The 12,128-nt window shown below is 33.3% G+C and overlaps 1 protein-coding gene across 15 annotated transcripts in view; it reads left to right on the top strand.

The window, feature by feature from the left end:
* ADAM22 (ADAM metallopeptidase domain 22) overlaps window positions 1–12,128 on the top strand; it is a 276,790-nt gene that overhangs the window by 232,386 nt on the left and 32,276 nt on the right. For all 15 annotated transcript variants that reach the window (XM_051961404.1, XM_051961402.1, XM_051961417.1 and 12 more), the window contains 3 exons: window positions 1,665–1,779; window positions 4,485–4,575; window positions 6,613–6,630. In XM_051961404.1, coding sequence (XP_051817364.1) covers window positions 1,665–1,779; window positions 4,485–4,575; window positions 6,613–6,630 — 224 coding nt within the window. The remainder of the gene's footprint in view (window positions 1–1,664; window positions 1,780–4,484; window positions 4,576–6,612; window positions 6,631–12,128) is intronic.

Genomic DNA, 12,128 nt, shown 5'->3' with positions numbered 1-12,128 from the left:
ATAAATAAATTGGAAGAACATAGGATAGTTTACCTCTCAGACCTGTGGAAGAGGGAGGAATTTATGACCAAAGAAGAATTAGAGATCACTATTGACCACAAAATAGAAAATTTTGATTATATCAAATTGAAAAGTTTTTGTACAAACAAAACAAATGCAGACAAGATTAGAAGGGAAACACTAAACTGGGAAAACATTTTTACAGTCAAATGTTCTGATAAAGGCCTCATTTCCAAAATATAGAGAGAATTGACTCTAATTTATAAGAAATCAAGCCATTCTCCAACTGATAAATGGTCAAAGGATATGAACAGACAATTTTCAGATGAAGAAATTGAAACTATTTATAGACATATGAAAATATGCTCCAAATCGTTATTAATCAGAGAAATGCAAATTAAGACAACTCTGAGATACCACTACATACCTGTCAGATTGGCTAGAATGACAGGGAAAGATAATGTGGAATGTTGGAGGGGATGTGGGAAAACAGGGACACTGATACATTGTTGATGGAATTGTGAACACATCCAGCCATTCTGGAGAGCAATTTGGAATTATGCCCAAAAAGTTATCAAACTGTGCATACCCTTTGATCCAGCAGTGTTTCTACTGGGTTTATACCCCAAAGAGATACTAAAGAAGGGAAAGGGACCTACCTGTATGAGCCAAAATGTTTGTGGCAGCCCTGTTTGTAGTGGCTAGAAGCTGGAAAATGAATGGATGCCCATCAATTGGAGAATGGTTGAGTAAATTGTGGTATATGAATGTTATGGAATATTATTGTTCTGTAAGAAATGACCAGCAGGATGAATACAGAGAGGACTGGCGAGACTTACATGAACTGATGCTGAGTGAAATGAGCAGAACCAGGAGATCATTATATACCTCAACAACGATACTGTTTGAGGATTCTGATGGAAGTGGATCTCTTCGATAAAGAGAGCTAATTCAGTTTCAATTGATCAAGGATGGACAGAAGCAGCTACACCCAAAGAAAGAACAATGGGAAATGAATATAAACTGCTTGCATTTTTGTTTTTCTTCCCGGATAATTTATACCTTCTGAATTCAATTCTCCCTGTGCAACAAGAAAACTGTTCGGTTCTGCACACATATATTGTATCTAGGATATGTTGTAACCTATTTAACATGTAAAGGACCGCTTACTATCTGGGGGAGGGGGTGGAGGGAAGGAGGGGAAAAATCGGAACAGAAGTGAGTGCAAGGGATAATGCTGTAAAAAATTACCCTGGCAGGGGTTCTGTCGATAAAAAGTTATTTAAAAAAAAAAAAAGAGTTAATGAAAGATTTGTATGGATAACATAGAACTGGCTCTATTTCTATGTAGATTTCTCTACTCTTTTCCATTTATATTATTACTGAATGCAAAACTGTCATTTTATGATTTTGCTTCATTTCTTTTAGAGAGGATCATTGTTCTTTTCTTATGTCCTATTGTTTTCTGTAAGTTGAGGTGAAAATGACTTGCAGTGAGTAATGAGAGGAGACTTTTTTAGGCAAACAATGAATGAAATGAAAGATCAGGAAAAGATATCATAAGAAATATAAGTGCGATCATTGTTAATTTTTGTTGTTCATAACACTGCATTATAATCAGTCTATATATGATTTTTATTCTCAGTTCACATTTTGGATTTCAGGTTTGCAGTAATGAAATAAAATGTGTCTGTAATAAGCACTGGATAGGTGCGGACTGTAATACTTATTTACCGTACAATGATGGCTCAAAATCAGATTTATCTTTATCTGGCAATGGTAAGTACATACTCTATTCTTAGTAATTATAGTCCTCCAACCAGGAGGACAAAAATATTGCCTCAACACTGTCAAGTAAATTATTATTTTATAGTGACTTCAGTTTGTATATAACAATTATACCTGATAAAACTGATAAAAACCATCCTCACATGATAATTGGTTTTCAGGATTTGTTGGATTAATTTTTTCTATAAGATTAATTTTGGATAATCCTTACTCATAAAATAAGATTTTTCAAACATTGAATGATATGAGAATGTTATTAATGTGGATCAGTCATCTCTCCTGAAATTTCTTTATGCTATATTTTATTGGTGATCCTTGCTAAATACATATTTGTCACCAGAAAGGGCTTTTTTTGAGATAATCAGTCAATTACATAGCACTAATTAAGTGTCTACTATGTGCATTAGAGATACAAAAAAGGTAAAAATGAAACAGTCCATATTCTTGAAGAGCTCATTGTATAATATAAAAATATTAATTAATGGGTAATAATAAATACTGCAAAAAAAGCAATATTTTGTGACTATTTGGGGGGAAGTTTCATATGCACCTTCAAATTTTCTGACAAGAACTGTAAAATCTGCTTTATAGTTTTCCTATTTTATCAAAGACAGATTGTGAGGAAATGAACTTAGGACAGTGTCTGGTATGTAGTAGGTATTTTATATATTAATGCCTGTTGATTGTTGTATAAATGAGATTTGAGGAGGAGAAGAAGATAGCTATTAAGAAAAAAGAAGATGGAAAATGCAGCTAAGCATTTAATGGTGGTGAATGGACCCTTTCCAAATGTGTTGGTACCTTTTAGTACATGGATACTTAACTGGAGGAAGTGATGCCTAAGGGACCAAAAGTTCTCTCCCTTACAAATGATGAGAGAAGTCATGTACTTTCTAATCCCTCACACATCCTCTCTCCTTCAACCAATAGACCACAATAAATAAATGCATAAACAAACCAACAAGCAGCCATTAAGTGCCTACTATGTGCCAGGCCCTGTGGGTACACCAGCAAATACTGAGCCTACTATAAACCCTGTGGATACAAATATAATCCTTTCTCCCTTTAGGTAAGACTCATAGTTTATGGGTATGAAAATATAATTTGTTTACAGCAGAATTATGGAACTTATTCTAACATTCAATTTTAAAAGTTTATAGAATTGAATAAATTATAGAGCTCTAAGGAAGCCTGGAAGCTATTAATTATATTATAAATGTGGAAACTGAGGTTCAAAGAGAAATGCTTTATCCTAGGTCACAAAAGCTATTAAGTGGTAGAACCAAGGCTAGAAACCAGGTCTTTTATCCTGTGTTCTTTTCCAGTATAATTCTATGATTATCTATTATGTACTGAGCACTTTGCTAAGCATTCTGTGATGTACCAAGCAAGTGAAGTTTCTGCCCCCAAGGCACTCAGACAAGCTCTACAAGCTTGTAAGAGGCAGCAAAATAAGATTGTCTGCAAAAATAAATAGGCTAGATGGTAAATGTGTTCAGATTTCAAAGAATGAGCAACAACATACTAGAGAAAGGGCTGGTTTTGTCAGGAGGGATTTAGATTCAAATCCTCCATCTGAATCAGTTTCCTCATCTGTAAAATAGGAGTAATGATAGTTGAAGTATTTCTCTTGCTTGATTATTGTGATGCTTAGAGGAAGTAAGAGAAGTGAAATGTTTTGCAAACCTTCAAGCACAGAATAAATAGTGCTTATTATTACTAAAAACAAAACAAAACAAAACAAAACAAAACAAAACAGGTAATGTTCTTCCTGAGCTTGATTTCAAATAACTCCTTTTGTTTGGGCAGATGCTACATTGACATTAGACACAAAGAATCTGAGTTTCTTTTCCCACAGAGGAAGGGATTAGTTTAGACCACATCAAAGACCATATTTGATTTTCCCCTCCCAGATTGATAATTTTGTGAAAGCAGATAGGTCATTTCTAGCCTTTAATTACTGAATGGACACTGCCTCAGACAAACAGAGCTAGACCTTAGCTTAAAAAGACCAGCTGCATCTAGAGTCACTGTTAATCATCTTGATCTGTCTTGTCAATGGACTGCCGTGACTGTGGAGGGCAGAATGAGGCTAGTGACTTTGAACAGTTTTATCTGACCTAAATCTCTTTATTTCAAGTCCAAACATTATCCTTCTAAAATCATTGATCCTTTTTAAGAATAAAGGATGACCCACAACAATAACGATGTTTTCATGGATTTCTTCTACTTGGATTGATGAAGGAAAGGTGTTTCAAAGATTGATGCAGAGAATCAAAGATTTACAACTGAAGAACAAAGATTTATAAACGTGCCCTACATGTGAGTCCTTAGAACTCACTCAATCCAATCTTCACATTTCATAGATGAGGAAACCCAAAATACAAAGGGATTAAGAGGTTTCTCCAAAAGTCAAATAGGTTAACAGAGAAAGGATTCAAACCCAGGTAGATTTGGGCTTATTATAATATTATTGGTTATATGATATTCATGAGTGATTCAAAAACTCAATTTCCTCATTTGGATTCATTCTTTCTCCCTGTATAGTCATGAACTATGATGGATAATGCACAGTGTAAGACTTAAGGTTTTCTCTATATTTGTGCATTGGAAATTATTCAGAATAACATTTGGAAGACTTCTTAGTTAAGATGTTTATATTATATTGAATAATCTTCACTGTAATTTTTTTACAGGTGTTGCCGGCACAAATATCATAATAGGAATAATTACTGGTACCATTTTGGTGCTAGCTCTCATATTAGGAATAGCTGCATGGGGTTACAAGTAAGTGACAGTTCTTGGTTTTGTTAATGTTTTCTATACTTTATATAGCTTTAAGTCAATCAAAATTTTAAGTTTAATACCAATACATCAGTGAATATAGCCTGTCATTCCCAACCCGTTTGGAGATGTGATATTGTTTGTTTAATTTTGTGAGATGTTCTTTTATAAAGGTTTCTGTGGAATTTTTTAAAAATCAGAGTGAATGAGAATTAATATAAATTTTATGGCAGAGATGAGTGTAAAAGATCATGTTTCTCTCTTTTTTTTAGGCCTATGCCTGTGATACCAAGGAATGTATCTATGAGACATAGTTACTCACAGGCAATGACATTTCTTTTAGGACACCAAAAATAGCTCAGTGTTCATAAACTCTAGAACTAGAAAGATCCTTTGAAGTCATTGAGTCTTGAGGTATCAAACTCATATCCAGGAGCCCATGGGAATAGTTTAACAAAATAAATGAAAATATAATACAACATAGATAATGTTAATTTGTAATATTCTAAGTTTAATTTAGTTTAACTTAGTTTGGACTTTTTATTTTTATATGAGGAAATAAACATGCCCAGAGAGATAAAATGATTCATTCAAATAGAAAGATAAATGTTTGAGTCAGGATGTAAACTCAGGTGCTTTCTTTTACTAATAGCAAACAGGTGATATATCAAATATCAGCTAGGGTCCAGTGTTGCATGCTCCCACTTCTCTACTTTCCTCATGAAGTTTTCAAAGTCAATTCCCAACAAGTATACTTGGGGAAAGTGAGGGAAACAGAAAATCCTGATGGAGAGGATCACTTATAGCCTCAGTACCAGCAGAGGATGATTTATACAGCACCCAGAAATAAGTAGGATAGCTGGCAAAAGGACCTGTTGGGAACTGACATGGGCAGAAACATCCAGGACATAAAGAATTACTGAGCACACGATCAACTTGTCAACCAATCAATAAATAAGCATTTATTAAGTATTGAGGGGGTACCATGGAAAGAGTGCTGGATCTGAAATCAACAAAACCTGAATTCAAATCCACCCTCAGACACTGACTAGCTATATGACCCTGGGCTATTTCCCTCAATTTTCCCAACTGTTAATTGTGGACAATAATAGCCCCTACCAAGGTTGTTGTGAGGATCATCTGAGATAAAATTTGTAAAGAACACCAAGTCTGATATCTGTCAAGAGCTCCTTTTCCTCTTTAAGGACAGCATTTCACCACACTATCTTTGGCATCCTGTAAATCATTAAAATATAAGAATGACATTTGTATGATAGTATAAAAATGAATGCTTTAATTTGCCAATAAAATCATTTGGGGAAGAAAAGGAGAAAGAAATTTATTAGATTTATGAAATTTTAGAATCCCAGAAGTAAAGGAGAAGGTCTTTGAGATACCACATGCTGTAATTTGCATGACTGTGTGGCGAGGGAAATCATGATAGCATAGTCCCTTATACAAGACTAATCCAGAGATGTATTTTACTAGTCTGCCATTTTGAAGCCGAACTGAAGGTTCCAGTGGTTCTTAAACCAGATAAAAGAAAGAAAGAAATTATAATTATTGTAATTATAATTGTCAATAATGATAATAATGATGAAACCTTATATAGTACTTAGAGGTTTGCAAAGTACTTTACAAATATCTCATTGGATCCTCACAATCCTGGGAAGTAGATGGTTTTATTATCCCCATTCTACTCTTTAGGAAACTTAGTAAGACAGAAGTTCATCTTGCTTGAGTGAGAATTGGAGGAGTGAAAAATCATCATCACATACAGTATATGTGTCTGTGTGTGAGGAAAGAATACAGACAGATACTAACTTTTTGATATCAAGATTCCCATAGTGATGTTCCCAAATTGTGTGTGTATATGTGTATATCATGAATTATAAAATCCTATGACTTAAGGCTTGCTTACATAAAACTTCTAAAGAGTACCAAAACACTACAATTATGAATAGTGTCCTCCCTGATCTAGACACATACATAACTAATTATTATTGTTGTTGTCTTTTTCCTCCTTTCATCAACGGAAAGAAATTATCGAGAACAGAGGTATGTGGTAAGAATAACCCAAATATGCTATCCTAAAAAAGGTTTAAATCCTAAAAGGATCTTGTCATCCCAATTTCTATCTTTGAAGAGTGTTCATTTTATTCTCTAATGCAAAAATAACCTGGAAATTAAGATTGTTTTTAATGTTTTCATAGAATCATAGAATCATAGAATGTCAGAGCTAGAAGGAGGCATAGAGATTTCAGTTCAATCTCCCTTTTTTCCCCTGACTTTAAAATTTTAGTTTTGCTATAGTTAAAGTGCTTTCATCTTAAAAAGATGTTGAATTTTTAAATTTTAACTTCAGTTTTGTTAGAAAGTTTCCTTTTTAAAAATAGCTATCTCACATTTTAATGGTTAAATGATTCTATGAATTTCTCCCTTCATATTAAAACTAATATATATTCTATTTTGTGTGATTAATAAAGGGACTTTAATAGAAACTTATTTTAAAATTTTTATATTGAAAAAAGCTCTGGAAATTTGACTTGCTCTTGTATTTGCATTTTTGACATTTATCTATTTTTTTCATAGTAACACTACATTTTTAGTTATATTTGTCAGCTTTCCTTTTATGGAAGTTCTTCTGAAAATGATTTTTTTCCTCTTTTATTAATATCATTTTCCACTTAGAGATGATCAGATTTGCTTTGGGGACAATATTGCTCTCAAGAAAATATTCAGGCACTCACAAAACTTTTTGCTGATTTCTGCTCATACTTGCAATAGAAATGAATGTTTTATGTGTAGATTACTTAAATCTGCAGGCCAGTAATTTAATTTGGACAAGCCAAAAGCACTTTGACACATGAGAGCCTATGAGCATCCCGAGGGAAAGGTAGGCTTCATGTTTCACAATAATTTCACAGTTCACATTTTAAAGTACAAATTGACCCTGGGTATTGATAGGATTCCTCTAAAAATACCTTATTGTACCAAATATAAAGTGCCAATAAAATGGATAACTTAATTTTAAAATATTGATATCTTTTATTTTTTACATTGCTTATATTTCTGAATATATCCTTTCCCCTCTTCTACCCCAAAAGTCACCTATTGTAACAAATAAAAAAGAGAGAAGGGGGACAAACAATTCAGCAAAATTAACCAGATGAGATGCTTGACAGTGTGTACAATATTCCACCCACATAGTACCTCACTTCCACCAAGACATGAGAGATGTGCATTTTCATGACTTTATGGAAGATTTAGTTTATGTTTCACATTTTAACCATTTGATTGCTTAAAGATATATATAAATGCACATTACTTAACATTCTCTTAGAATGTGACCACTTCTACTTCCCTGATCCTAGCAAAAGACTAAGGTAGTATTACGAATAAAGTACAACCCATATTATTAATACCTTATCAGATCTTAGCCAAATTTTCTCTTCACCTTTTTTATCCTTTGAAATTCTCTGAATTTTTAAAAATTAAATCACTTACATGATTTTCCTTTCCCTTCTCAGTGCTTTTAAAATTAAACAAATACCAGAGAGTCTTGGAAATTATATATGGAAAATCTATAAGAAGATGTTTATTCACTATTCATTATATATATATAATATGGTTTAAATCTCAAGAAGAATGGTAGAAAGAAGATTGGAATGCATCATCCCTAATCAATGTAGTTTGTGACCCTTGTGTTAATATTAAATGTGTATCATATCATTTGAACTGCAAGACAATCCCGTGAGATAGGCAGTGCAAGTATTTTTATCTCCATTTTAGAGATGAGGAAGCAGAGATTTGCCCAATGTGGCAGAACTAGGTTACTCAAACACAGTCTCCTTATTCCAATCCTTATTTCCATTCCTAGTAGAAACCATCTGCCTCTCTGCACTCAAATGCCTTGCAAATTGTGGAGAACAGGCAAGAAGCAAAGATTAATTTAACTGGTTTGGGGTTTTTTTTTTTTTTTCTTTTCATTAAAAAAAATGTGCCTGACATTTAAAAGCTGCTTCATTGACCACTGAATCCAAATAATAGACATTATTTCCAAGGAGGCTTTCTAAAGTTAGTATGGTTAATTAGTTTAATTAGTATAGTTCATTAGTAGATTAAGTTTAAGACCAATTCTTAAACTAAGAATTTTAAGGTTCACTTGATATCGAGGCCAATGATAGTATAAATGTTCCTAAGCAAATTCCATTTTTTCCACCATGAAGGGACATAATATAATGAATATATGTATAAAACAAAGATAATAATAGCAACAATAAGTGCTTACATTTATATAATGCTTTTTAGTATATGAAATACTTTGCATATAACATTAAAATATACAAATAGCTGACACAAAGAAAATTCTGGAGCAAATCATTTATAGCCTCTCCCTACTTCCTTGCTACATTATCAAGGTGAGGAATTTAGTCATTAAGAATCTTCTCTTCCTATTTTCCTGAAATTCAGCAGTCAATTGAGATATTCAGTGAGCTCTTATGTCTGGTTTCCAATTTGAGGACCCCTCTGGGCTCATCCATAGATGTGTATCGTGTTTATTTCAGTACACCCTAACCTCTATCACCTTCTCCCTTCCTTGTCTGTGGCTATTGAATCTGAATGTATGCATTAATTCTCAAGTTGCAAGGAAAACTAGGATTTGAAAAAGATGGTTAAGATGCTGTTTACATCCTAAAATGATACAGAACTGTCACTATTATTCTGAAGCAAAACTTGTCTCCTTTACAAGATAAGATATAGATATGTGGCAGACACCCAAAACTTGAACCACTGACAGAAGGGGGGATGGTATAGAGAGAGGGAAACAGCCTCAAAGACAAGATAATTTTATAGTTATCCAAACTGACATCTGCTTAGTTACGAAGGAATCAAGAAACAGAAATAAAACATTTAACTTTTTATTGCCTTTTAAGCTAGGTTTTCATGGGGTTGATGATTTCATGAAGATTCTTGTGCTCTCTGAAGCTTGATAAGAAAAGGCAGATATACGAAGTTAGGGGGAAATGGAGATGGCTTTGAGTGATATATTAAGCTGTTAGAAATGTTGGCAAGCCTGGCCTTTTTCTTGAAACTGTCTGTGAGAGAAGGAAGGGAGCATAAATGATACTTAGGCTTTTCTTGGTGGCAAAATGCCATCAAAATGCTAAGTGTGGTATACTAGGCAATTTGGAGGAGAAGGGAAGCAAATACTTCTATGAATGAAACTAATAATAATCCCTATTGGTAACTCATTCTCAGTATCTGAAAGAATTATTCAATTCAGTTCAGTGAGTTTTAATTAATTGATGAGCCCGTCTTGGAGCAAGATAAGATCTAAGTGCAAGTGCTGATTCTTGCATAAACTAGCTGTGTGGCCCTGGAAGTAACAGTTACCCTCAAAGTGCCTTAGGCGTTTCTGTTTCTCTCTGAGGCCATAATGTTACAAATAATTTGTAGATCTATATTAGTGGAAAGAGTTTCCATAGTAGAGATATCCATATTGATGGAATCACAGGCCTGAAACCACCAAAAAGGGAAAATAAATAGAACAAAATAATACAATTATAATTCCAAAGCAAGTGTGAAAGAAGGCTGAGATTTCTAAGCACCATGGACATTTCCCTCCCAACAGCCACTCAGTTGATTATGAAGGAAACGAGCACTTTTTTTTGGTGGTGCACTATGAAAATAACCTGAAATGCTACTAAAAATATAGGAAAACAATTCAAATAGCTCTGGGCTATATAAAATCATAAGACCACGTGCCTAGAAATTAGCCTGAGAACTCATTTAGTCCAGAAGGACGACTATCCATTCTACTGCTTGTGTATTTTAGAATTAGCAGCACTATGTAAATTTTCTTGTAGTAAGAGGCAATACAAATATACCCACAAAAGGAGCTGACCATGGAGCAAGGAAGGCCTGGATTCAAAATCTGTTTCTGGCACATGCTCCCTATGGGATTCTGAGTAAATTACCTGATTTCTCAATGCTCCAGACAACTAAGATTATATAACAGAAGTACTTAACCTGCTTTTGTGGATGGAGTTTCCTGGGATTTCAATCATTGTCTCTATACATTTTGCAATAGGAATTTAGGCTTTGTACTTTTGATAACAATTTATGAAAAGGACATCAACATCATAGGCTCTTAAAGCAAACAATTTGAGACAGAGATTCATGGTCTCATATAGAATCCTCTTTTTGTGTGTTTTGTTGCATATGTGGAAATGCTTTATTTTATTGTTTTTAAATTTTAAAAAATAAAAATCATTGGCTTATAAATATAAACCTGAAGAGAATTAAAATGTTGTTTAGCCTAGATGTCATTTAGAAGTTGACATCAAATTGAAATAAAAATGGGAATATTTGTTTTGTTGCTTAAATGCAGAATAAAATAATTTTTAAATTTAGGATTCTAAATTCTAGGTGAGGATTTCTGCAGGCTGCATGTTGAATTAGAGAATTATCTATTGAATTATCTATGTTCAATTGTCTTTTTATTTATTTTATTAAATATTTCCCAATTATATTTTAATCTGGTTCAGGAGGCCTGTTGGTTGCTTCTGATCTAGTCCAACTTTTAAATTTTATTGATACCCAGAGAAGTGAAGTAGTTTACCTTAGGTCACAGAAGCAGTGATTGGGAGTCCCTGGTTTTGAATTTTCTAATGTGCCTCCATTACTTCAATATATTTGGTCTATTTCAACTAGAAAGCATAGAAGGAAAAGAAGTCAAACTAATGAAACGTAGATAAGAAAGAAAAATCTAATTAAGACCTGAATCTTTTCTTCTGTCTCCATTTAATTTAAATCAGTATGCTATATAAGAAATATACTGATTAAATCATGTCTTCTTGTCCACAGAATTCAACTTAATCAGGAGCACTGTGTGCTTTTTTTTTTTTTAAGCTATCTTCATTGAGTGATCTTCCCATCTTCCCTTAGTCCTTTCTTAGTTTGTGTTCTACATTTATCATTTTAATGATTTCCATGGACTTGCAATGTGACATGAGTATGTAATATTTCTCAAAACTAACATGCAAACTTAAATTCCATACAGATGATCCAAAGTACACACAAGGCCTTGGAAATTACCTCCTCTGGTGTTGGAGGTTGATCATTTGACTTAATTTACACGTCTTACATCACCTTAAGTAGACTTTAAGTCTAGTAAATTTAAATGTTGAGTTTTTTGACCATCTTTAAAAAGTTTGGACTGTCCCAAGACACTATCAGACATTTTCCTAGAGGTCTATGTGATAATTTAAATTTTTCCAAGAATGAGGAAGGACAGAGTGAATTAATTCCAGGAAATTTGGCCTACCAGTCTGGAATTATGATGCCAGGGAAAAGTTTCCTAAGTTTTAATGTAAAGTATCATGACATGCTTTTAAATGATTTTCTTTTTCTCTCAAATCTCAAAATAAAGTCCTATAAAGGATTCCATCAGACTGTCTTCTCAAAGAAAGATTCAAATTTAAGAGAGGCTAAAAAGTACACTAATCAGTTTTTGCTTATAAATATTATCAATGTAAAAACTATAACTTTAT

Source organism: Antechinus flavipes, chromosome 5, assembly GCF_016432865.1.
Source record: "Antechinus flavipes isolate AdamAnt ecotype Samford, QLD, Australia chromosome 5, AdamAnt_v2, whole genome shotgun sequence".
Classification (NCBI taxonomy): domain Eukaryota; kingdom Metazoa; phylum Chordata; class Mammalia; order Dasyuromorphia; family Dasyuridae; genus Antechinus; species Antechinus flavipes.
This window is presented reverse-complemented; position numbering and strand designations above follow the sequence as displayed.